The sequence below is a fragment of the Abramis brama genome, assembly GCF_963993115.1.
Source record: "Abramis brama genome assembly, chromosome: 7".
Taxonomy (NCBI): Eukaryota; Metazoa; Chordata; class Actinopteri; order Cypriniformes; family Leuciscidae; genus Abramis; species Abramis brama.
Genome location: NC_139969.1, coordinates 45,944,904 through 45,967,432, shown reverse-complemented (window position 1 = coordinate 45,967,432; position 22,529 = coordinate 45,944,904). Strand labels below are relative to the sequence as shown.

The 22,529-nt window shown below is 38.3% G+C and overlaps 1 protein-coding gene across 3 annotated transcripts; it reads right to left on the bottom strand.

Annotated features, from left to right (window-relative positions):
- Window positions 1-14,913: 14,913 nt before the first annotated feature.
- On the bottom strand, window positions 14,914-20,802 carry LOC311087180 (H-2 class II histocompatibility antigen, E-S beta chain-like). Of its 3 annotated transcripts, none has more exons than XM_084120452.1 (6): window positions 20,671-20,802; window positions 18,192-18,467; window positions 17,829-18,110; window positions 17,019-17,151; window positions 16,888-16,915; window positions 14,914-16,016 (listed from the first exon to the last, which is right to left on the bottom strand). In XM_084120452.1, exons 1-4 carry the CDS (start codon window positions 20,732-20,734, stop codon window positions 17,021-17,023), a joined length of 753 nt encoding a protein of 250 aa, XP_083976578.1. In that variant the 5' UTR covers window positions 20,735-20,802; the 3' UTR covers window positions 14,914-16,016; window positions 16,888-16,915; window positions 17,019-17,020. The 3 variants fall into 3 exon arrangements, with proteins under 3 accessions (XP_083976578.1, XP_083976579.1, XP_083976580.1); XM_084120453.1 differs by having other exon boundaries at window positions 16,888-16,910; XM_084120454.1 differs by having other exon boundaries at window positions 18,192-18,464; window positions 20,671-20,799.
- Window positions 20,803-22,529: the final 1,727 nt, after the last annotated feature.

Here is a 22,529-nt window from a genome sequence, read left to right as displayed (position 1 = left end):
GGTGCACACTGTTGCGAATTCATAGGTATATGTCATGTGGTCTTTTTAAAGTCCAATTTTCATTCCCACTTGTAAATGCACATCACATTTTAGGTTAGTCTTATTCCCAGTTTGTTAATCGAACTTTTAATACTTATCTTACAGAGTAAGAAGGTACTTCTAGGCCGTAGCTTTTAAACATACCAAATTTGGTCTTGAATTAAACCTCCATATACCCGTAGGAAAGATATGGATACCAAATTATGATAAAATGCATTTTACTGCAGTTATAATTGTTTAATGTAGAAATGGCATGATCCTAAGACTGCCATAAAACATGCAAATCAAACTCATAGTGAGACAAAGAACTTTTCTCCCGCCTGGAATTTCGCGTTCCAATTGGCTCAAGCCCAGGGAGGAGTGAAATTCCTGTGCCCTAGAAAAGCGGTTACACTCCGCGTTCCGCTGAGTTCTGTTCTGTATTTCCTTTCGTCTTGTTTTGTTCCTGCATTTTCACGAACCCGCCTCGTCAGCGAGAAGACCTTATGGCTCCCTTTGGGAGCGTTTTCAATTTTCTTTAAGTCTTTTCTTTATTTTCGTCTTCGGACTCCACGAAGCAAACGCAGCAGACAACTTCAACTCAAAGAGAAAGACTCTTTCGAAAACCCCGCTACCGCGCTCACCAGAAGACACGAGAGCGCGAGCCCTGCTTTCTTAAAGAAACACACGCACGCTGGTCTTAGGACACACGCATGAACTCTGCGTTCTTCAGCAACAAAGAGAACCATTTTGCAAGATAAGTTTATTGAACTTTTAATGTGATTTGATTCCTTGCTGTCTCTCAAAAGGTTGCCTGTGATTTTGCCATGCAGAGATCATCTCGGTGATCTCTCTCATCCTGAACTTTAGTTTCACTTTCTCCCTTTCATCCTCTCCCTCTCTCATCTGTTATCCGTTTGGTCTTGTAATGTTTTCATCCGTATGTTTCTGTTGTAAATATGTATTTACTCTGTGTATACTCGTAGAATCAATGTAGTATTAGTCTAATTATTAAATTCCATATGTCCTTGACTGACTCTGTTTTAATTGCCCATGTTACTTAGTCCCTGAAATGTTCGATCTTAGCTATATGCTTTATCTTGGTACGATTTAAGTAAGCTAATTTTACAAACATAGAAAGTTGTCTTTTCAAGGCCTGGAAAAGATACTCTTTCTCGTGTTTGTAAGAAGGATAATTTTCCTTGAGAATTAAGTTAATCTTACGTTCAAAACAGATTGTTTGATAACTAAATTAATTCCATTAAAGTTATCCCATTACTTCGAGCTGAAATAAGACTATTTGATGTATTAATGACGAACCATAACCCGTTATGGTAATCATTCATATATCAATCTAGTTCAGCCGCGATAAATTAATTTAACTGTAACATACAAAATATTAATCATATTCATGATTAATTATTAAAATTCCCTATAGATCATTTGAGCTAATATTAATATTAATGTACAACCCATTGTTGCTACAGTCCCTTTAAATGTCTACATGGCCTGGCCCCCCAGTACCTGTCTGATCTGCTCGTGCCCTACACCCCCTTTCGTTCGCTCCGGTCAGCTGACCAGGCACTGCTGGTTGTCCCCAAGACCAAACGAAAATTAAGAGGTGACCGAGCGTTTGCCGTGGCAGCTCCGAGACTCTGGAATGAGCTGCCTTTGCACATCAGACTGACTGAGTCTCTTCCTGTTTTTAAATCCCGTCTTAAAACTCATTTATTTTCTTTGGCTTTTAACTCAGTTTGATTGTTGACTTTCAGTTTTGTATTACTGTTGCATTTATTTTTATTGTTATTTATTGTTTTATCTTTATTGTTATTGTGTCTTTGTTGTATGTTATTGTTTATTTATTGACTGTGTTCAGCACTTTGGTCAACAGTGTTGTTTTTAAGGTGCTTTATAAATAAAGGTGGATTGGATTGGATTGGATATTCGTAAATGAACACAGCTCACCTGGTTCTCTGTTGGATGTGTGTCGGTTGTCGTCTCGGCGTCAGGCTGGCTGTGGGTCAGGCTCAGGTGATCCACTGCTCTTACATACAGTGTGCTGTGCTGGAGCAGGTCCAGGTTCACTCTCCTTTCCTGGAGTCTGAGTCACGGCCTCCTCCTCCTCCTGCTGGCACAATCCCACATTTCCTGCTTCCTCTTTCTGCAGTAATCAGAAATCTGTGATGGAGAATGCAGATTGGGCAATTTTCATGCAAATAAATGCTGTGGAGCAAATTGTACGGTTACATATGTAACCTTCGTTTACGTGCACAGAGAACACAGTACTCGATAAACTTACATCATGGAATCTATGGCTGTCATGTGACATAGTGTTAAAATTACACAGTGTGCCATGGCTTGTGCCTTGTGTTTGCCTTGTTTAATACTTTGTTTTACTGCTCTTACCCAAATTGTTTTTCAATTCAACTACAAATCTACGAATTTAAAGTATTGTGCAGGCGCTACAAAAGTGCTCAAACAAAAAAAAGACTGGTGCTTCGTTCAGGAATCCAAATACAGTAAACAGAAACTAATCAAGCAGAAAAACCACCAACATGAAGATAGCAACCCCTTTGAATATCAAGTACAAGTCCCACATAAACTTCATCTTTATTATTAAAATAGTGACAAGAAGTTTCTGAAAAGCAAATCACATACAGCATCTTTCCAGTTTCAACTTTGCAGCAAAAATAAAAATAGTGAAGGGACTTCCTCTATGATTATGTAAGTAAAAATCAACCTTTTTTTCTAATTGCTGTATTGCTGTTTAATGTGTATAATGGTTTCAGTAGAGGTTATAGTAGGCTACCACTGTATTCGAAATGTAAATGCTGCTACGCAGACTACAGTGACCCTTTCTGCGTTTTACTAATTTGAAGATAAAACTCTGTTTTGTATGCAATGAAGTTGGATGTAGCAACTGAATGGAACAGTGGAACGTATTTTGACATGTTTTAGTTGGTTCGCTTGAAAGCATAAACGGTCTCAATATGATGCAGTTTTGTTTGAATTAATTTTCTTCATTTCAAATCAAAGTGAAACGTTAATCCGGGAAATGCCGTCTTTCTTTGTTTCTCTCTGTTTCTCCCTCTCTCTGTGTGGGAGGAGCCTGTGGGAAGCTTGAGGAAGACGTAGGGTAGGAGCGGTTGTTTGGAATATTTGTTTTGCTTTTGTGCTTATTTTTTATTTTAAAATAAATAGTTTGGTTATTTAATTTAATTGTTGATTCTGTTTTGGTGTTTTGTTTGTGCGTGTGTGTTTTGTGTGCGGGGGTTTGTGCTGACGGCTGGTCAGTAGAATCCTAGTGATGAGTTCTCATTCCGGTGGAGTGAGGGGTCTGACCCGCCGCAGTGCTGTCGCTGTGTCCCGGACAGTGCGGTGTCAGTGAAGGATTGTTTGCTTGCGGTGTGCAGAGAATCGTGAGGGTCTGGAACCAGCTCCCCAGTAATGTTGTGGAAGCTGCCACCCTGGGATCCTTCAAGAAGCTGCTTGATGAGATTCTGGGATCAATAAGCTACTAACAACCAAACGAGCAAGATGGGCTGAATGGCCTCCTCTCGTTTGTAAACTTTCTTATGTTCTTATGTTCTTACGGTAGTTGGGGATGACAGGATTAGTTCAGGGTCTCGAATGAATAAAGGGCTGGTGATTTTTTTTAAAGAGACGCAGTATGCAGATAAACTGGTGAAGGAGGGTTTCGTAGTGCAGGGGAATTTAGTACAAGTAGCTCCCCTTGCTACACCTTTTACAAAGGTGATTTTATCAAATGTACCCCCGTTTTAAAAAAATGAATTGCTGGAGAGAGAGCTGAGTAGGTACAGTAGGGGAAACTCACCCCCCCCCGATAAAGTCCATTCCGCTGGGGTGTAAAGACCTTCAGCTAAAACATGTCATGTCTATTAGGAGACAAACTTTTATTTTACTTAATTAATGATCCTAACAGTGAAATAAATGTCGCCCGGACCTTTACAGTAGAAGGAAGCAGTTGCGTGCTGTTTGCAAGCACTGACACCATGCGCTGTTTCAAGTGCAGGGTCCAGGGACATCAAATGAGAAACTTCCCGATCAGAGAGGCTGAGGCAGGGCAGGCAGAACAGGAGGAGGCTGTCGGGGTTCAGGGAGCACAGGAGGAAGAGCCGCTGCAGGATGCGGGAAAAAAACAAGCCTAGTGCTCAATCAGAAGAAAACTCCAGTGAAGAAAACGGTGACGATATTGATTTCACTGAAGCTAAAAATAAAAGGAAAATAAAGAAAAATGAAAAAAAAGATGGCAAGAAAAAGCAGCTGGAGCGGAGCTCAGAGGCGGTACCTAAAGATCACAGGCTAGTTATGCCCGCCCGCCCGCCCGCCCTGAAGGAGCAGGCGGTACGGTGATCGAGCCTGCTGGAGGACCTGGGTCCGAGATTTGGGCCGGCGGCGCTGCGGTGGAGAAGTCACAAAGCCACATTGCATGAAATTGACCAGCCAAGGAGGTACAGACGAAAAAAATTGTGGTAATAGTCAGAAGAATGATCATCATGGCAGAGGAAACAGGCGTCACAAGGAGAAGTTAAGGTGGTACTGATCAGCTCCCAAACCTCATCATGGTGGAACCATCTCACATCCAGAGGCACTGAAGCCTCCAGGATAGACTGGTGGACGGTCTCAGGATGTGCTGTCACTGTGTGCCCTCATCATCGTCTGAGTAATGGCTGGTGTTTGCACCACACACTCAAACTTCATGAGCTTGCACTGTTGAGAGTACACGCTACAATTCATGTAGTCAGTTATGAAGAAACTATTTTACCGCCATGAAGAGAATACATTTGATCTCTTTTAATCTAAATGGTTGTAGACAGAGTTTTAAAAGAGCGCAAGTTTTAGAATGTTTAGATCAGAAGAGGGTGGGGTGGCTCTTTTGCAGGAGACGCACTCTGATGTCAGTAATGACCCAGACTGGAGAGCTGATTGGAAGGGGAAGTGTGTTCTGAGCCATGGTTCCAATAATAGTGCAGGGGTAGCTGTGCTTTTGGAAGTTGACATTTTAAAGACAGAAGAGATAATAAAAGGGCGGATTTTAAAAGTAACAGCAAAAATAGAGGATTTTAGCTATATTTTTAAAAATATTTTAAATATGCTCCAAATATTGGGAGTGAAAGGATTTTAGTTTTAGAGATTTTAAAGCACTCTTTTAACTGTAAATGATGAAAATATGTTAATAATGGGCGGTGATTTTAATTGTACTGTGGATTTTAACAAAGATCGTAAAAGTGCAGAACCCCACCCTCCCTCCACGAGAGAGTTGGCTGCAATTTTGGAATCCACTGACTTGGTTGACACCTGGAGGTGTATGCATCCCACCCAGGGCCGTTTCTAGCCTTTTTGGCACCCTAGGCAAGATTCCTATTGAGCCCCCCCCCCCCCCCCCCCCCCCCCCCCCCATTGTAATTTGGCATTAACAGTTTTACTCACTTAAAAGGACTTTGTAGCACTATGCTGGAGTAAAGTTAATAAATGATCGTTCTCTCCCATAGGATTTTGTGAAACTATGTTGGGTGGACCTCAGTCCCTCTAGGGTTTCGGGGGCATGCTCCCCTGCAAGAAAATTTTGTACATTTTAAGGTTAAATTAATGCATCAATCTGGTGCACTTTGAGAGCTAAAAATTAAGAGCTTCAACCCATGAACTGTGCACACTGAACAAAGAAAAACCATTGTACCTGTACTTGTACCTGGACACTAAAGAGGGCTCAAACATCTTATTAGTTACGATATAGAGTCTCAGTCTACATTACATTATCACTGGTGTTTATGATTTATATAAGTATTCCTATGACGTAAAATCCATATAGCCAGTAATATGTACTGTATAAATTAAAATGAATATTTCAAAAGTATATTTTACATTACACTATAGTATAGGAAAATTACAATACTTTTGTCCTAATTTCTTCACTTGCAAGAAATAAACCCTTGAGCTTTTATTTTGGAGAAAACACCAGATCACCATGCTGATCGCATGAGCAAAGTGCGCACTTCTTTTTAAATCATGCAGCACAAACAGAATGCCTATATAGGCTACTTAATTAAAGTCTTGTGCTATTTGGCACAAAGCCATATAACGAGTTCGATTTTAATTCGTTGACAAAATATAACGCTAGAGACCTTTATGTTAGGCTATAAATTTTACATCTCATGTGTTGGGAAAAGGGAGAAGAGCGAGTTCGGCAAAAGGCGGATTCGAACTCGAGTCGAACGCATCAAAAGCTACTTTCAAGCATCTCACGTCTTACGACCTATGCCACTGTAGATATTTAGTGGTGGGTGTCTTTTTGCCAAAAAGACAGGCACTTAGTGCAAATATACGAAATATGCAAAATCACTGGTGTCTGTTTTCCATGAAATCAAACAACAGGGGAAAGCAAGGTTTTTAAATCAACAATATTATAGTAAAACACAAAATTGCTTATTTTTTTTTCTTATTTTTTATTAAACAGTGTTTTTTTATGAACAAATTGTGTCTCTTTCTTTAAATAAATTGAACTTTTTTAAGCTGCAGTCTGTAACTTTTGGTGTTCTAGCAGTTAATAAACAAAACTACATGTGTCTTGCAGAAGAACATTGTAGCCGGAGCTACATCTCTCTGTTTACGTCTATGACGAGTCACTCGGGTACTTGCCTGAGGTAAACGTAATGATTCGTGAGATTTTTTTTCTCAAGCTGTTTTAATGATGCCTTTCTGCATTTAAAACACTTGAGAGGTTACAAAGTAAACATATTTATTCTATGCATAGATCGTCTGTTCTAATTCTAGTCAGTAAACAGTGTGCATTACCTCGCACCCCCTTCTGGATTGTAGTGTGGATTATAGTGTGACAGATTTAAGGAGTCTGCCAGAAACTTGTTTAAAATTTAAAAAAATATATATTAAGTCATTTTTAGAATAATAAGCAACAAACTGAAACAACTAAATAATCTTTATTCACATGCATAATAACAACAAAAAAAGTTTTTATCTACAGTACATCCACAGTCTCTGTTATTATTGACTTCCAAATACCTTTTGGTTGTTCCCAAAGACTTGCCTTTGTTGAAACTTGTGTGTAATCTGTCTTTGAATCTTCTAAATCCCAAATTTGTTAAATAGGATTCAAGTCTGGACTTTGACTTAGCCAACTGTGAATAAAGAGCTTACACATACTGGTGAATTAACCATTAGAGAAACATAAAAATAATCACCAGTACTGTTAGTTTAGGGCAGCCGTGGCACAAACCTTACATTGGATGGTGGTGTAATAAATTTGTTGAGCACTGCATATATATATATATATATATATATTAGGGCTGGGAATCGATTAAAATGAACTAATTAATTGCACAATTTGCTGTAATTAATTGCAATTAATTGCATTTCCCCCAAGCTTGTAATCATCCAAATTTAAACTTAGAATCACCTAATTAAATTAAACAGCACAGGAAAAAAAAAAAGGAACAGAAAATAGCCCTATATTAAAATAATATTAAACATCAATATATCAATATATTATTATTTTTCAATAATCAATCAACATAATCAATTTAACAGATTGTTTTATTTTTTTTTATTTTTACTAATTATCAAAATAAAATATAGTCCAACAAAGCTATTATTACCAGAGCATGTGATCAGAGCAGGTCATTTTAGCATTGTTGCCCAGCATGACTATACCAGCTCAGCAAACAGAAGTCTACTACTGAGAAATTTCATGTTATTTTAGGGACTTTGCTTTTCCAGTGCGTGATCAGTTCATGATTGGAGCGTTTGGGCCGTTAACGACAGAGCAGAACGCGCAGCGCAAACACGGAGCAGAACATTGAGCAGCGCCGACACACACACACACACAGAACGGAGAGTGTGGGGCGGAAAAGACCGGCTCCTGAAACCTGATCGCAGAGCACGGATGGGCAGCATATATGCGGCTTATATTTTCGGCCTTTTTTCTCTTTCGGCCAAAAACCGAAAATGCCATTCGGCGGCCGAAAATTCGGTGCATCCAGCTTCAAACCAACTAGTTGGTATTTGAATTCAGCTCTGCTAATTGTACACAGCATCTTTGTTTAGTCAAACGCACCATCAGGCAACTTTTTAAATGCAAATATTCCTCCTAAAATGAGGCAAAAAAAAAGTGCTGCTCTAATTGCGTTTTTTTTTTTTATACCGCGTTAAACATCTCAAATTAATCACAAAGATTAACGCGTTAATTCCCCCAGTCCTAATATATATATATATATATATATTAGTATTAGTATTAGTAATATATTACTCAAATTTACATCTTATTGTTTACATATAATAAACACAATTTTGTTGTTTATACTTTCAGGGGGTTGGGGAAGTCGGAAGCTCACCCTAGTGGGTACACAGACAGGCTTATTAAAACGACAGAAATAGGGGAGAATTCTATTCTGTACATTGCTCCACTTCAAGAGGAACTGGACACTGCTCCCTTGCCACCTCCATCAGACGCATTTCGCAATATGCCTAAGGCATTATGTAAAAAGTGCAACATATTGTTCCCCCTTCAGGTCCTTACAAATCACATCAGGACTTGTTCTGATGTTGCTTTGGTCGAAGATGAAAACGAAAGTCAGGATGAGGCTGGATGTGGGCAGGATGTGGAAAGTGTGAAAAAGAACAATGAACAGGTAATTTCTCTCTGTACAATGCATGTCTTGCTAAATATATTTGGTCCCAATGCGATCAAAAAACTGAAGGGAAAAAAGTGCATTTTTTTATAGTTATGATTTTTTTTGTGGTTGGTCATCTATATTATAGGGTTGCTGTCCTATGCCTCTTGACATCTTGGAATTTCATGCCAGTGAATGTGGCGAAAGGTGTGCAAGTTGGAAAACATTAGTTTTGTGATAAACATAATATGATTTATAAAAGTACACTTTACCTCACACTAGAAACAGGATTTTAATTGTTTTCTCCCCTTTCCTATATTGTAGACCAATGGATGATGAAATAAACACAGCGGAGTTGTCATGTATGGATAACGAAGTGAATGACACTGCTGAGTTTTCATACATGGATAATGGTCATTAAATTGTTTCTCCTTTGGCTTTTTTTGCAGTGCTAAACAGAATAACATGAATGTTTGCTTAAATCATTCTATTGCTGACATTCTAACGAAGTCTTTATTTTGTAGTCCATCTTGAATTTGTGGCAAACAAGTAAAGATGAAAAAAATATTACACTTCTGTTGATGTGCAATATATATATGAAGAGTTCAGATGCAAAAGCCTCTAAATGCCATCTGAAATTTTCTTATAGAATGATCATTTTTATCAAGCTTGTATATTTAAGTTCAGTAATTTCACTTAAATGACAATTAATAGGTAATTTTCATTGCCATTTAAGTGAAATTATTGAATTTAAATATACGAGCTTGATAAAAATGATCATTCTATAAGAAAATTTCAGATGGCATTTAGAGGCTTTTGCATCTGAACTCTTCATATAAATATAATAGTATTATTATTATTATTATTATTATATATATATATTGGAAGACCCATCCGGATCCAAAAATGGCTGCAACCTTGTACAAAAAGGAAATTCTCCAACTGCACGAGACAGGGAAAGCTCTTTTTATGTGTATGGACTTGAGATCATGTAATGAAGAACAGGAGAGGCAACTGATCAACTTCTACAAGCAAAGAAATGTGGAGTGGGCATGTCCTGTAAAATGTACAGCTGTAGAAGATGAAACTATTTATGCAATTAATTATGCAGCTGATATAGTGTATTCATGTTGTCAGCTTTAAATACTGTATGTTCATCTTTTTTAGGAGATGCTGCAGTTGGCGATGGAGTCACCAGGCACTTTTTTTCAACAGTTCTTGATAAACTGAAGTATGGCTTCAGTTTGACCTTGGGTATGCAGTTTATTGGTTGCACTGCAAAATGTACATTTTTAAGAATTATTTTGATGGGATTTACCTAATGCTGATATGTAATTAAATCAACAGGAAACACAGGAGTTACTTGCCTCTTTGAGGGAGAGCCAGACCACTTGGTTCCCTCATCGTCACAATTCCTCATTGAAAGCGATCTCTTCCTAGTAGCAGGGGGAATGCTAGGCCATCCCTTTCTGCACAGTGGCCCGCGTCTGCAGGGCTCCGATCAGCTTTTGTTCATGTTCTGCTGCAAGGTTCACAAGATACAACCACTTTGCAATTGGTGAGAGACCATTAACTTGGTAAGTGTGTGTGTTTATATATATATATATTGAGTGCTGGATTGGGAGTTTGCTTGGGTGCATGAGTGCAACTGCCCAAGGATTGTATTCAAAGACTCCCGGGCTGCAACCAGAAGGACAAATACTTCCTTTCATCAATTCCTACCATTTGCAGATAAGACTGTTCATTCTAAAGACTGCTCACTTTATCAACCCCATTATTCGTCAACATCTTTATGGGATGTTTCTCACTCATCCACTCACAGCATTACTTTTTGTGTGATTTATTTAATGTTTGAGTTTGTTTGTTTGGTGTTTATGGTAAATTGTTTTATGTAAAAATTCAGTATTTGCTGAGAAAAGATTTTCTTTGTTGTCTTTTGTTGATTCATGCATACCCTGGACACAGTATCCGGTAGGGTAGAGGGCAAGAGTGATTCCCCCCTCATTCTTCTGTAGCAGGCCTGGCTTGAAATAGCGGGGACAGTTATAGAGTATGTACAGTATGTTGTGTTCTTTTTGGTTGTGTGTGTATGTGTGTGTGTGTGTGTGTGTGTGTGTGTATGTATGTATGTTGTGTACTACTGCAGCTTTGAGTCCAAGACAAATTTCCTGAAAAAGGACAATATAGTATACTTACTAACTAACTAACTAACTAACTAACTAACTAACTAACTAACAGTGTTATGATGCCACTGAATTTGGCTGCAGAAAAAAAAAAGCCCTTAAATAACATCCCTTTTTCATGGAATTCATATAAGATAGTTTACTGAATACCTAGTCCTAAGTAAACTATCTTATGAATGAATTCCTTTGAAGTTGGATGAAGCATATTCTTTGAATTACTCCCCATTACTTAAAAAGGTAACGAGAGACCTGGAAAGATGGAACTCACTACCATTATTGTTAATTGGCAGAATAAATTGCATAAAAATGAATGTTCTTCCTAAATTTTATTTATTTTTAAACTCGCGCTAAATCGGCCCAATAGAGGCATCCGACCAGCGCGGAAGGTCTTTACGTGTTACTGTCCTTTTCTCGAGGCAAAGTATTTTTTGATTAAATGCAATACATTTGAATATGTATTCTCTCGTTATTTCATCTGACTCCATAAATGAAAGGTTTTAATAATATCTGTGCCTCACTAAAAGTGAGTTAGAATAATCACATGTAACAATTTAATATTTCAGATATCAGAGATCAATTCCACAATCAATTCAAATATCTATATATATTAGCCAGCAGGGCCCTTTAGTCTCATAGACCAGGCCTCAACCAGTATTTTCAGTCTTACAGATTTATTTCAAACTCTTCCAGTTTCTATCCCAATAAAGTTTTTTAATACTCTTAAAAGCTTGATAAGCATTTAAAAAGCATTTTTTTTAAAAAAAGAAGCAATTTTTAAATTACATATGGCATTTAAAAAAGGTGGATTACAACTCCCAGATTTTTTTGCTTTATTTCTGGCAGCCCAAATGAGAGCGGTATGGTCTTGGCAGATGAACAGCACATCTCTGCCTGCATGGATGCACATTGGAGAATATCATGCAGGAGAAATACCTCTAGACAAGGCTATATTCATTCCCCTGACTTGTGTCAAGGAGGTGGTTAATAACCCGTTTATTAGACACACTTGTAAATTGGGGTTTGAGATAAAAAAAATGTAAATGGCTATTACCAGTTTACAACAATACTCCATTTCATCCTCTTCTAGACTTAAATGGGAAAAAGATGTAGAATGTACTTTTGAACAAGATACCTGAGAATTCATCTGTAAAAATGCTTTAACATTTTCATATAACAGTAGACATAGATTAATACAGTTTAATATTATACACAGGGTATATTATACACCGGAAAGATTACACAAGATAAGAGAGAGTCATATTCAGAATGTTGTCCTAGATGTAAAACAGAGGTTGGTACATTATTGCATATGTTTTGGACTTGTTCGAACTTGAAAACTCTTGGAGAAATATAATGCAAACTATTGACAAGATTATTAAGGTTAAGCTTTCATATGATCTGAGATTTATGTTACTGGGGGATGAATCGGTCCTCCAACTTGATCAAAGGATGAATTTATGTTTTGTTAAGATTGCTCTTATTGCAGCAAAGAAATGTATAGCTATACAATGGAAATCAGAAGAACCAGTATCCATGCGCTGTTTGACAGGAGTTTAGTGTGTGTGACCTTCGGGTGTATCTGCTCAGAAAAGCGCATGTTAGAACAGCGCATCAGCGCGCAAATGTAATGTTTAACCGGCAAAAGCACATGTGAATTGCAGTGTCCCGTGAGTGTAACTCTACCTCTGTGTTAGCATGTGATGTGATTGTACATCGAACATATTTTAAAAATTCCTGCATGCAATTACAGCTGTAATTAATTTATGTAATTATATTTGTAATTACACAGTTGACCCTTTCCTTACACCTTAACTCACCCTTAAACCTACCCAATCCACCACACCTGTCCCTAACCTTACCCGTATCACACCTCAATAGCAGCAAAAGTGTTTTACAGTACAACATGAACACAATAAGTACATTGCACTTATTTTTTGATGTAAGTACATAGTACTTAAAGCCACTTAATATATAATATAAAGTGGGACCAAATATACTTATATTTACTTATTATACTTATATTTTAAAGTGTGCTAAAGTAGAATTGTGAAAATAGGTAAAAGCATGAGGCCAATATACTTTTAATATATTTAAAGGGACACTGCGGAGAATTTGTGTTTTTGTCAAACAGCGACCCCTAGAGTCGCTGTGGAATACTTGCACTGTCGTAAATACCCCTCCAGCTGGCAAACTAGTTCGTGAGGCAAGCCAGGCAATAAAACATAACGCAAAAAACACGTAAGAGAACGAGTGTTTGTTAGCAAGTCTGTCAACAGCTCTGATAATCGAAAGCTAGCTAGACATATGTGGAAATTATTGGACTGGTCTAATTATCAGCAATGGATGAATGAACAGCATGTAAAAAAATGACATACTACAAGCAAGCGCAACAACATACAACATAGAACGCAAACAAGTTTACAAATAAGAGATTTATTTACTGGCCACTTCATGCGTTTTCTCAGATCGGATAGCTCTGATTTATCAAAACTATTCCATCTACACCTGGCCACTTAATGCGTTTTCTCAGATCGGATAGCTGTCTGTTTTATCACAACAATTCCATTTACACCTGGTCACATAAATGTGTTTTTGCAAAACGGATTTAAATCCGATCTCAAATTCCCGCGCTATATGCAGATTTAATGGAGTGCACGTCACGAAAGCAACAGATATGAGCTGCATTTTATTGATCATCAGCTAAAATTTCAAAATCAAAGACCGCAATAAGAGAGAGCAGTAACAGCCCTGGAAGATCATTTCGTTTCTTTACTTTTAATGATGATGATGATTGTGTGTTAAGCATCTGCGACTTACTTTCACTTTGATTTGCGATAGTTTGCACGTTGGCTTGATGAATAGATGCTCATCTGCGGTGATCCAGTAGCGTCGTCATATCTGGATATAACATATAGCCTATAACACGCTCTCACACGGTTTTTGTATTATTTATTTTTTAGCATTTTTGTGAGGAGTACAATTTACATATGTGGTTTCAACAACCAGATGCACACTTGTCCAGTTTCGTCTGGAATGTGTCTCAGACCACCTCCTGAAGTGGTTTGAGCGATCGGATTTAAATCCGTCTCGAATGCGTTTCGGAGGGCATTTACACCTGGTCTTTTCACGATCAGATAGCTATCCCATCTGAGAAAACGCATGAAGTGGCCAGGTCTAAACACAACAGCCCCCATGACAAAAACATACGCACGAAAGCCGAAAACAAACGCTGGTTGGCATCTCACGTCCATAGACAGTATATAAACGCTCACGTCCGAATTTGAGGAAGTGGTGGGGGAAGTGACGTATGCCGTAAAGCAGTCGAATTTTGTAGTTCTTTTTGTGCTCTGGTTACTACCCGAACCCCGAAGTTACATAGTGCCAGTAAAAGCGATACAGACCCCGTCAGGCTATGGCAGACGTGTCATTCAACCTATTGTAAGTCGATGTACCATCACAAGGGTCTTGGAAATATATTATGAAGGTTGAAAAGTTACACGGTGTGGCTTTAAAGATGGTACAATTTTTTGTAAGTATATTTGCAATGTACTATTGAAAAAGGAATATATTTTAAATTTAATTATTTTTTTCACCAGTGACATGCTGCCACCTACAGGCAGGGTCCCGGTAGTTGCCATTCTGTAAGTCTCTTACAAAGCCTTATCTCACAATAACAAGACAATCTCTGTCTGCAAGTTAGTGTCACAATGTGTAGTAGACAGTGGCGTTGTGCAAATCCACGGGTGGAAACGCATATATTCTGTGTGGCGTTGATGTGTTTTATGAATTCATTCTTTATGTACTATCTCCTCTTCAGAACTGAGCAAACTAGACTGACAACTATAAAGAACTTCAAAAGGGAAGAAGAAAACAGGAAACAAACTGAATACAGGAAGATTTAAGGAGTGTTACAGGAATGTATAAACAACAGTTTTATGATCAGCCTGTCAAAGCAACAATCAAGTTAAACCAGTTTAGAAAAGTGCTAAAACTTACACACAGGCAAACCGGTTTAATAAGGAGCCATTATAGACAGGCATCATAAATAATAACAAACACCATTACAATGAGTCTTTATTGAGAAAATTTAATTTCTCAGTTTATTTACTGATAAAATCACTTTCATGTTGCTGATGACATGCTTTTTATAAATCCAATGATTTAAAACAGAATATATAACCTATTATTTGAAAATGTCACAGTGGTTTTCTCCCAGTACACAGAACACTGGTGTTGTACTGTCATCTGGTTTTGACCACAACTATAAACTGGCCTTCATGAGCTCTTCCTGCTGCTGTGTCTATAACTCCTACATACTAATATTTAAACTAATAATTTAAATATTTATTAGTAAAAAGTTACAATGCACTTATTGTGTACATACATGTTTTTACATTATACTTATATTTATAAAATACTTGCATAGACTGTAATTGGATTGTGTAATTAAGATGTAATTACAGAAATGAATTCCATGTCGAGCTCTTAAGCCTCTCTTAAACCCAAACCTGTCCTAACCGTACCCGTACCCCTCCACAATAGCAGCACAAACGCTTCGCAACACTACAGGGACACAATAACTGCATTGCACTCATTTATTAATGCAAGTAAATAGTAGTTAATTACACCTAATATAAAGTGTGACCCCACTTCCTAAAAACAATTGCAGCTTTTTATTGGTTTTACACAAAACTATATGCACCATTTCCCCAAACACAGCAAACAATACTCTATCATTGTTCATTTTCTCAGTCGGACATGAAATCTTAATTACCAGCAAACTGGCTCCAGCTAGATCAGTAATGCACAGAACATGCAATGTACTAAACTGCATTTTACACGGCTATAAAAATGAGCTATAAAAGGAGATGTGAATTCCCAGAGCAAACTAACTTTAGTGGGAAGTGGAGAAAGAACAAGAGGTGGTGAAAGAGAAGGAGTGAGAGATGTAGAAAGAGGAGAGATGGGTCGAGTGGAGGAAGCAGCAGGAGAAACCACAAGAAGACATGACATGAGTGACATCATTACTGTCAATAGTGCTGAAATATTAACCAGAAACATGAATCAGGTGCGACGCTCTAATTCTGTTTTCATCATCATGTTTATTATGAAACAAGAGTTAGACTGTGGGATAGTTGAAGATGATGAGGCTCCTTTCAGTCATGAGGACCTGCGGTTTGTGGGATTAATATTCATGTTACTGAGCTTGATTATTCAGTATTTCATTATTGGTAAAGATAATGTTTGATCACACAGAGGCCATGTCCACACTAATACGTTTTCATTTGAAAACGCATCTTTTTCTCTCCGTTTTGGCCTTCCGTCAACACTGAGACGGCGTTTTTATTAATGAAAACGAAGCTTTTTGAAAACGCACTCCAAAGCGTATACATTTGAAAACGCCGTTTTCGCGTTGTAGTGTGGACTGTAGTGTGGACTGTAGTGTGGACTGTAGTGTGGACTGTGAAACCAGAGGGATTTAAAAACGATGACGTAAATTTAGTCATGTGATGCATATTGTACCAATAGATATTCATGTTTATACCAGTATTGTGCCTTTTATGTGCTATTCACTTTCACACTGTTGCTAAAAATATTCTACATTGCACTCTTCATATCACAGTCCTGCAAAGATGACAGAATTTACTCACATTTGCTGTCCTGCGGTAATACATGAGAGCAGTCGTGTTTTAGACCGAACATATGGTGTCTGCGTGCGACCTGGACACATCAGTGAATGGTGAGATGTTTTACTAAATAAAATTATCCTGTCAGAAGAATTGCGTGATAACTTCATTATTTATTTTTCCATCTGAATCATATCAGTGATCTTTTGTGGGGTTTTACACATGCGCAGTAAAGGTGAATTTAGCGTTTTCAGGCGTTTTTCAAAAGTTTCTCATCCACACTGAAACGTCCGAAAACGCTTGAAAACGGAGAGCGTTTATAAACGAAAACGCCGTTTTCAAATGTATCCGGATTAATGTAGACGTAGCCAGAAATGTTGTTATGCAATTAACTGAGTGAAATGTCAAACTTACCATCATTAACGTGGTACTATGATCTTCTCTATCAAAATAAAAAGAGTAATTAGTTGAAAAATAAAATGCCATGATGTTTATAGTGAGTTGTTGCATAGCTGGCCTGAGTTCTAGCACTGGTGCGCGCTCACCTCTACAGCCCAGCTGATTTCATCTTGTAGTAAAGGAATCCAGCAGCTGCTATGAGGATTCCCAGCACCAGTCCAGCAGTTTCAATGGTGAACAATAGTTGGATATTAAACTCAAACTCCGGGACAGGGGGGTCTGTGAGAGACAGACATCGCTCTATTATCACAATAGCTTTAAATACAGTAAGGGTTAATCCATGGCTAGCTGTGCATTAAACAGTTTTAAAGCATGGCGTGAAAGTTCGTACCTGCGTCTGTTCAGCGTCTACAATGATACTATGAGTTAAATTAAAGGTTCACTCCACTTTTTTTGGAAATAGGCTCATTTTCCAACTCCCCTAGAGTTAAACAGTTGAGTTTTACCGTTTTCGAATCCATTCAGCCGATCTCCTCTCATTCCTGCGTAATAATCAAGGACCTTTGCTGCCGTACCATGAGTCCAGCAATGATATTACGCAGCGCCTGAAAATAGTCCCCAGCCAGTTAACTTCCAACGTGACCGGCGCTAATTTTGCCTGTGCCTGCTGCACCCATGGTACGGCAGCAAAGGTCCTTGATTATTACGCAGGAATTGGAGTTTATCTCCTAGCCATATTGGCCTAGAAAATAGCAACTTTTCATTTTCAGTCGATCTTAGTACACGATGTAACTATAGAATAGTCAAAGTTTAAATGGGAACATTTTTGAACATTGCAAACATCACTGACCTCCCTGACTTCTTGATTTCTTTTGCTACGGACTCAAATTATTATTGTGTAATTGCCGCTACATTGGTGTGTCCTGAGGTCTGAGCCAGCAGGGCTTCTCTCTTACCCCAGTCGTAGATCATGGGTTTGCTGAAGCTGGCGTGCTCCACCACACAGGAGATCTTCTGCCCAGCTTTAGGAGTGTATTCCAGCTCAGAGTGGATCTGGTAGAGCCAGTCTCCATTCTGCAGCTTCTCAGTGTTGGTCACATCAGACGTCACCACTACACCGTCCTGCAACCAGGACACTTTAATCGACTCAGGGTAGAAGTCGTACACACTGCACATGACCAGAGCTGGGTGTGTTTTATCGCCCGGCGTCACTGAACTGAGCTTCACCTTCGGCTGCACTGAACCCAGAAGATACACATACTGAATTACACCTAAAAATGTGTAAAAGAAGAGTTCTGTGTGAGCCTTGCGTCCCGTACCTGTTTTGTTGTAGACGGCTGCTTCTGTAATTTCAGCGTTAGGTCTGCAGAACACGTCCACTTGAGCCTTCATTTGCTGTAAAAAGCTCTGATCTTTGTTCCACATCTCTGCATTTCTCACTCCAAACTCAGTAAACCCCACAAACTTCCCCACAGTGCTGTTGAACTTTACTAATGGATATTTATTGAAGTAGAAGCCTTCAATGAACACCATGTCACTGAGATCAGGGGAGCTGTAGATGCATTGTGTCCACCGGTAATTATAATAGCCATCTGCTGAAAAATAATGTCTTCATGAGATTATTTTAACAATAAAAACACAAGCACTTGAACACATCAGCCTGAGGCTGTTATTACTGGAATGTCCTTTCTGAAACATCATGTCCTATCCATATTATTAAAACATCTATACCTATATTCCCTTTTATAGCAACGTAAGATCTCTACAGAACAAAGTTGAGGAGCTGCGTGTAAAATCCAAAGTCTGACATCACTGGTGATGAAGTGCATTGAGAAGTGTGTAGTATCGGTGTTAAGAGAAAATGTTAATAGTCTCTTAGATCCACTCCAGTTTGCTTACAGGAAAGGAAAAAGAGGAGGTGATGCCATCAATAGTTTGTTGCACTTGGTTTTAAAGCACCTTGAGGATTCCGATGCTTATGCTTTTTATTGAGTTTAGTTCAGCCGTCAGTACTGTTCAACCACATTTCTAAATTAGAAATTGAAAGCAGTTAAATGTAAATCCTACAGTTATACAGTGGTATCACGCCTTTTTAATAAATAGACCTCAGAGAGTCAAAGTAAATGATAGTTTATCTCCAGTGAAATGCTGCAGCACAGGCGTTCCTCAGGGTTAGCTCACCAGCTCTTCTTACGCTGTACACTAACGAGTGCTCAAGTAGGCACTCACACAACTACATTATGAAGTGCTCGGATGATACAGTAATTTTAAGTCTGCTGAAAAAACAAGATTCCTCTTCTATTTTTTATTCTGAGATTAATTCATTTGTAGACTGGTGTGATGTTAATTTTCTAATAGTGAATACTAAGAAAACGGAGGAAATCATTTTTGATCCCAAGGGCATTGGAGATCATATGCCCATAGTTGTTCATAACCAAGAAATCACACAGGTGCAATCATACAAGTACTTAGGAGTACATATAGACAAATCTCTAACATAACCAGCTACAGGTGGAGAGAGGAGAGAGAGTGATAGAGCCAATGCAGTGGATGGGGATTATTAGGAGGCCATGATTGGCAGGGCCAGTGGGTGGAGTGTGGCCAGGACACCGGGGTTACACCCCTGCTCTTTACGAGAAGTGCCATGGGATGTTTAATGACCACAGAGAGCCAGGACCTCGGTTTTACGTCTCATCCGAAGGACGGTGCTCTGACAGTATAGTGTCCCCGTCGCTACACTGGGGCATTAGGACCCACACAGACCACAGGGTGAGCACCCCCTGCTGGCCTCACATATGATTAGATATGGTCTGTCCACTTGGTATGGTGATCTTTCTGTAAAATCAAAATCAAAGTTACTATATATTGTTCGATCTTCAATGAAAATGATAGGACTGAAAGACTATCCTAGTATTCAGACTCTGTACGAACAATTCACACTAAATGAGGCGAAAGGATTTTAAGCGAGCCATCTGACGTACTCTAGCGCTCTCATGAACTCCTACCGTCTCGAGGAAGGTACAGCACTCTCCGCTTTAGACGGAACCTGTTCAAAGACTCCTTTGTACTGATCTCAGTTAGACTGCTGAACATGAACTTTATTTATTTTTATGTGTATGATGTGTATATTTTGCTAATGTATTAATGTAAGCTATGAGGTTTTGTCGAAATGCTGGCTATGGAGTCCATCACAAATTTCCCTACCAAGGACAATAAAGTATATTTCATTTCATTTCACTTCATAACTAACAGTTTAAGAAGTTGAGTCAAGTCACATTTATTTATACAGCGCTTTTTACACTACAGAGTGTTTCACAGCAGCTAATGAGCAGGTTACATAGTTCAAATGTAACTTTCCTCTTCATTAATTATTTAAAGCTCACTTCAAGTACTTCGATACCACAACAAAAACTACTAGCCCAACTAATAAAGTTCAAACTTTTTTTTACAAAAAGTATAGAAAAACACAATAATGGTATCAGAAAGTAGATATGACTCGAGCGCTTTATTCCAGGTTCAAATATAATAACTATAATATTCAAGACTAAAGCTCTGAAACTCCAAAAAGGACACAAATGCATCATAAAGTATCATAAAAGTGCATGGTCCATGTGACTAAGTCTTCAGAAGCCATACAATTGCTGTGTGTAGGAAACAGGCTGAACTTCAACTAACTGAATCATTAAATTAAGTTCAGTTAATCAATAATTCAATTGTAGAAGTGAACAATGACTTACATTCTCACACAAAGACTTGAGTCATAGCTATACTGTCTTTAGTAAAGCGGATTAATCTCACCTGCTCCAGTGAGGACAGACAGCATCAGAATGTGATGAAAACTCAAGAGCCCTGGCAGTGACATCTTCACACACACACACACACACACACACACTTTATCACAACTGACACAGCCAATACCCTGTTCATGTTAATGTGATCAGTGTCTAAAACCACTGACCAATCAGAGACTCTTTCTACATGAGTCAAGTGTTGCTGAGCGATATCATGCTTTCATTTCTAAACTACAGTTCTAATGCATTACCTGTATGCTGTGGTGTGGTGCTAACTCTAACCATAACCCTAACCCTAACCCTAACCCTAAACATAACCCTAACCCTAACCCTAACCCTAACCATAATTTAAACACCTATTACCTTATTTTAATTATTCTCCGGTTAGGTAAAGTAAGTTAAATCTGTGAATCAGCGTCCGCCTGGACATTATCTTTCCAGTCCTGGAAACTGCCTAACCCTTGTTCATGTAAAGCCTTTCGCCTCTTCGTCCTCCTTCTTCGTTTTATCCTGTATCTCTTCCGCAACACAGACGACGGTAATGCTTGCCTTTTTCCTTTGCATTTGCATTTTGTTCCTCACAATGCTTTTTGATATATGCTTAAAACATTAAGTGTGGGATGTTCTTCTTTATAAACCACTTTCTTCATATATGGTTTCAATGATTATTACAAGTGTCTTTCTTTATATAACACTTCCTTAATACATTGTTTAACAACAACTTCTGGTGTCTTGCTTTATAAAAACACTTTCATTATATAAGGTTACCATTGTGGTTGACTACAATACATAAGTGCTTCATACACAAAAAGGCGTATTTATAATAGAATAATTGCATATTCCATAACAGTGCATTTGACAGACACTTTTATCATTTATACTTTTATCACAGCGACTTACATTGCATTTCAAGATACACATTTACATTCTTATCAGGTGCTGCTTTCCCTGGGAATCGAACCCCTGACATGCTCTACTGTTAGAGCCACAGGAAAGCTAAAGATTGCAGTAATAGATTAAACACAATAACATTTAAACTTACATTCCTGAAAGAAACAACAACAACAATCATCTCTAAAGTTTTAGAGAATTGTTTACACACATTTTCTGAAAGCATGCCTCATGCTCTCAGAACTCTACACACAAATCAAACACACACACACACACACACACACACACACACACTGGGCAAAACACCTCAATTATCCTGCAAAATGAAACTTTACATTCAAAACAATGTTATTTCTTCTCAAAATGGTATTTTGTTTTCAAATGACACACACAAACCATCATATGAATAGACATAGAACCAGTTGAACACTGATGTGCTCACTGTAAAACACTATGATGAATGCAAAACACTTCTTCTCCATTCATCATAATGACTTAGGCCTTTTTTTGTTCACTGTTACACTTACTACAGACAGTACATACATAAGTGTGTTGTGAGATATTTGAGAATATTGTTTTTATACTCAGAACACACAAATACACGGTAACAAATATATTTTATTTTTCCCACAAAAACAATATACACAGTGTACATCCCAACCAACACAAAGCTGCACATTCAGTGGTCTGCATACAAACAACAGAAGAATTTACTGTATACAGTTACAGAAACTATGCTGCATCCTCTATTCTGCTTCGGCCTGTTGCCCTTTTATGCTAAAGCTCTGATTGCTAACTGCAAAACTGTGTGACAGGTGTTTGCCCGTGTGATGAGTCAGTGTGCATATCTGAAGGGAGATTTTCTGCATGAAAATTGTGCCAAAAGCAGAGAATTGTGTGTAGTGTTTTGAAAAAAGTGTGTTTTAGAACTGCAGTTTGAAAAGCAGGAATTGTGCTTGTAGTTTAGCAGGATTG

Coding starts and splice junctions, on each gene's coding strand:
- LOC311087180 (XM_084120452.1), bottom strand. CDS start 20,734: ATGTCACTGCCAGGGCTCTTGAGTTTTCATCACATTCTGATGCTGTCT. Junction 18,468..20,670: donor GTCTGTCCTCACTGGAGCAG/GTGAGATTAATC, acceptor ATTATTTTTCAG/CAGATGGCTATTATAATTAC. Junction 18,111..18,191: donor AGCCGTCTACAACAAAACAG/GTACGGGACGCA, acceptor TTCTGGGTTCAG/TGCAGCCGAAGGTGAAGCTC.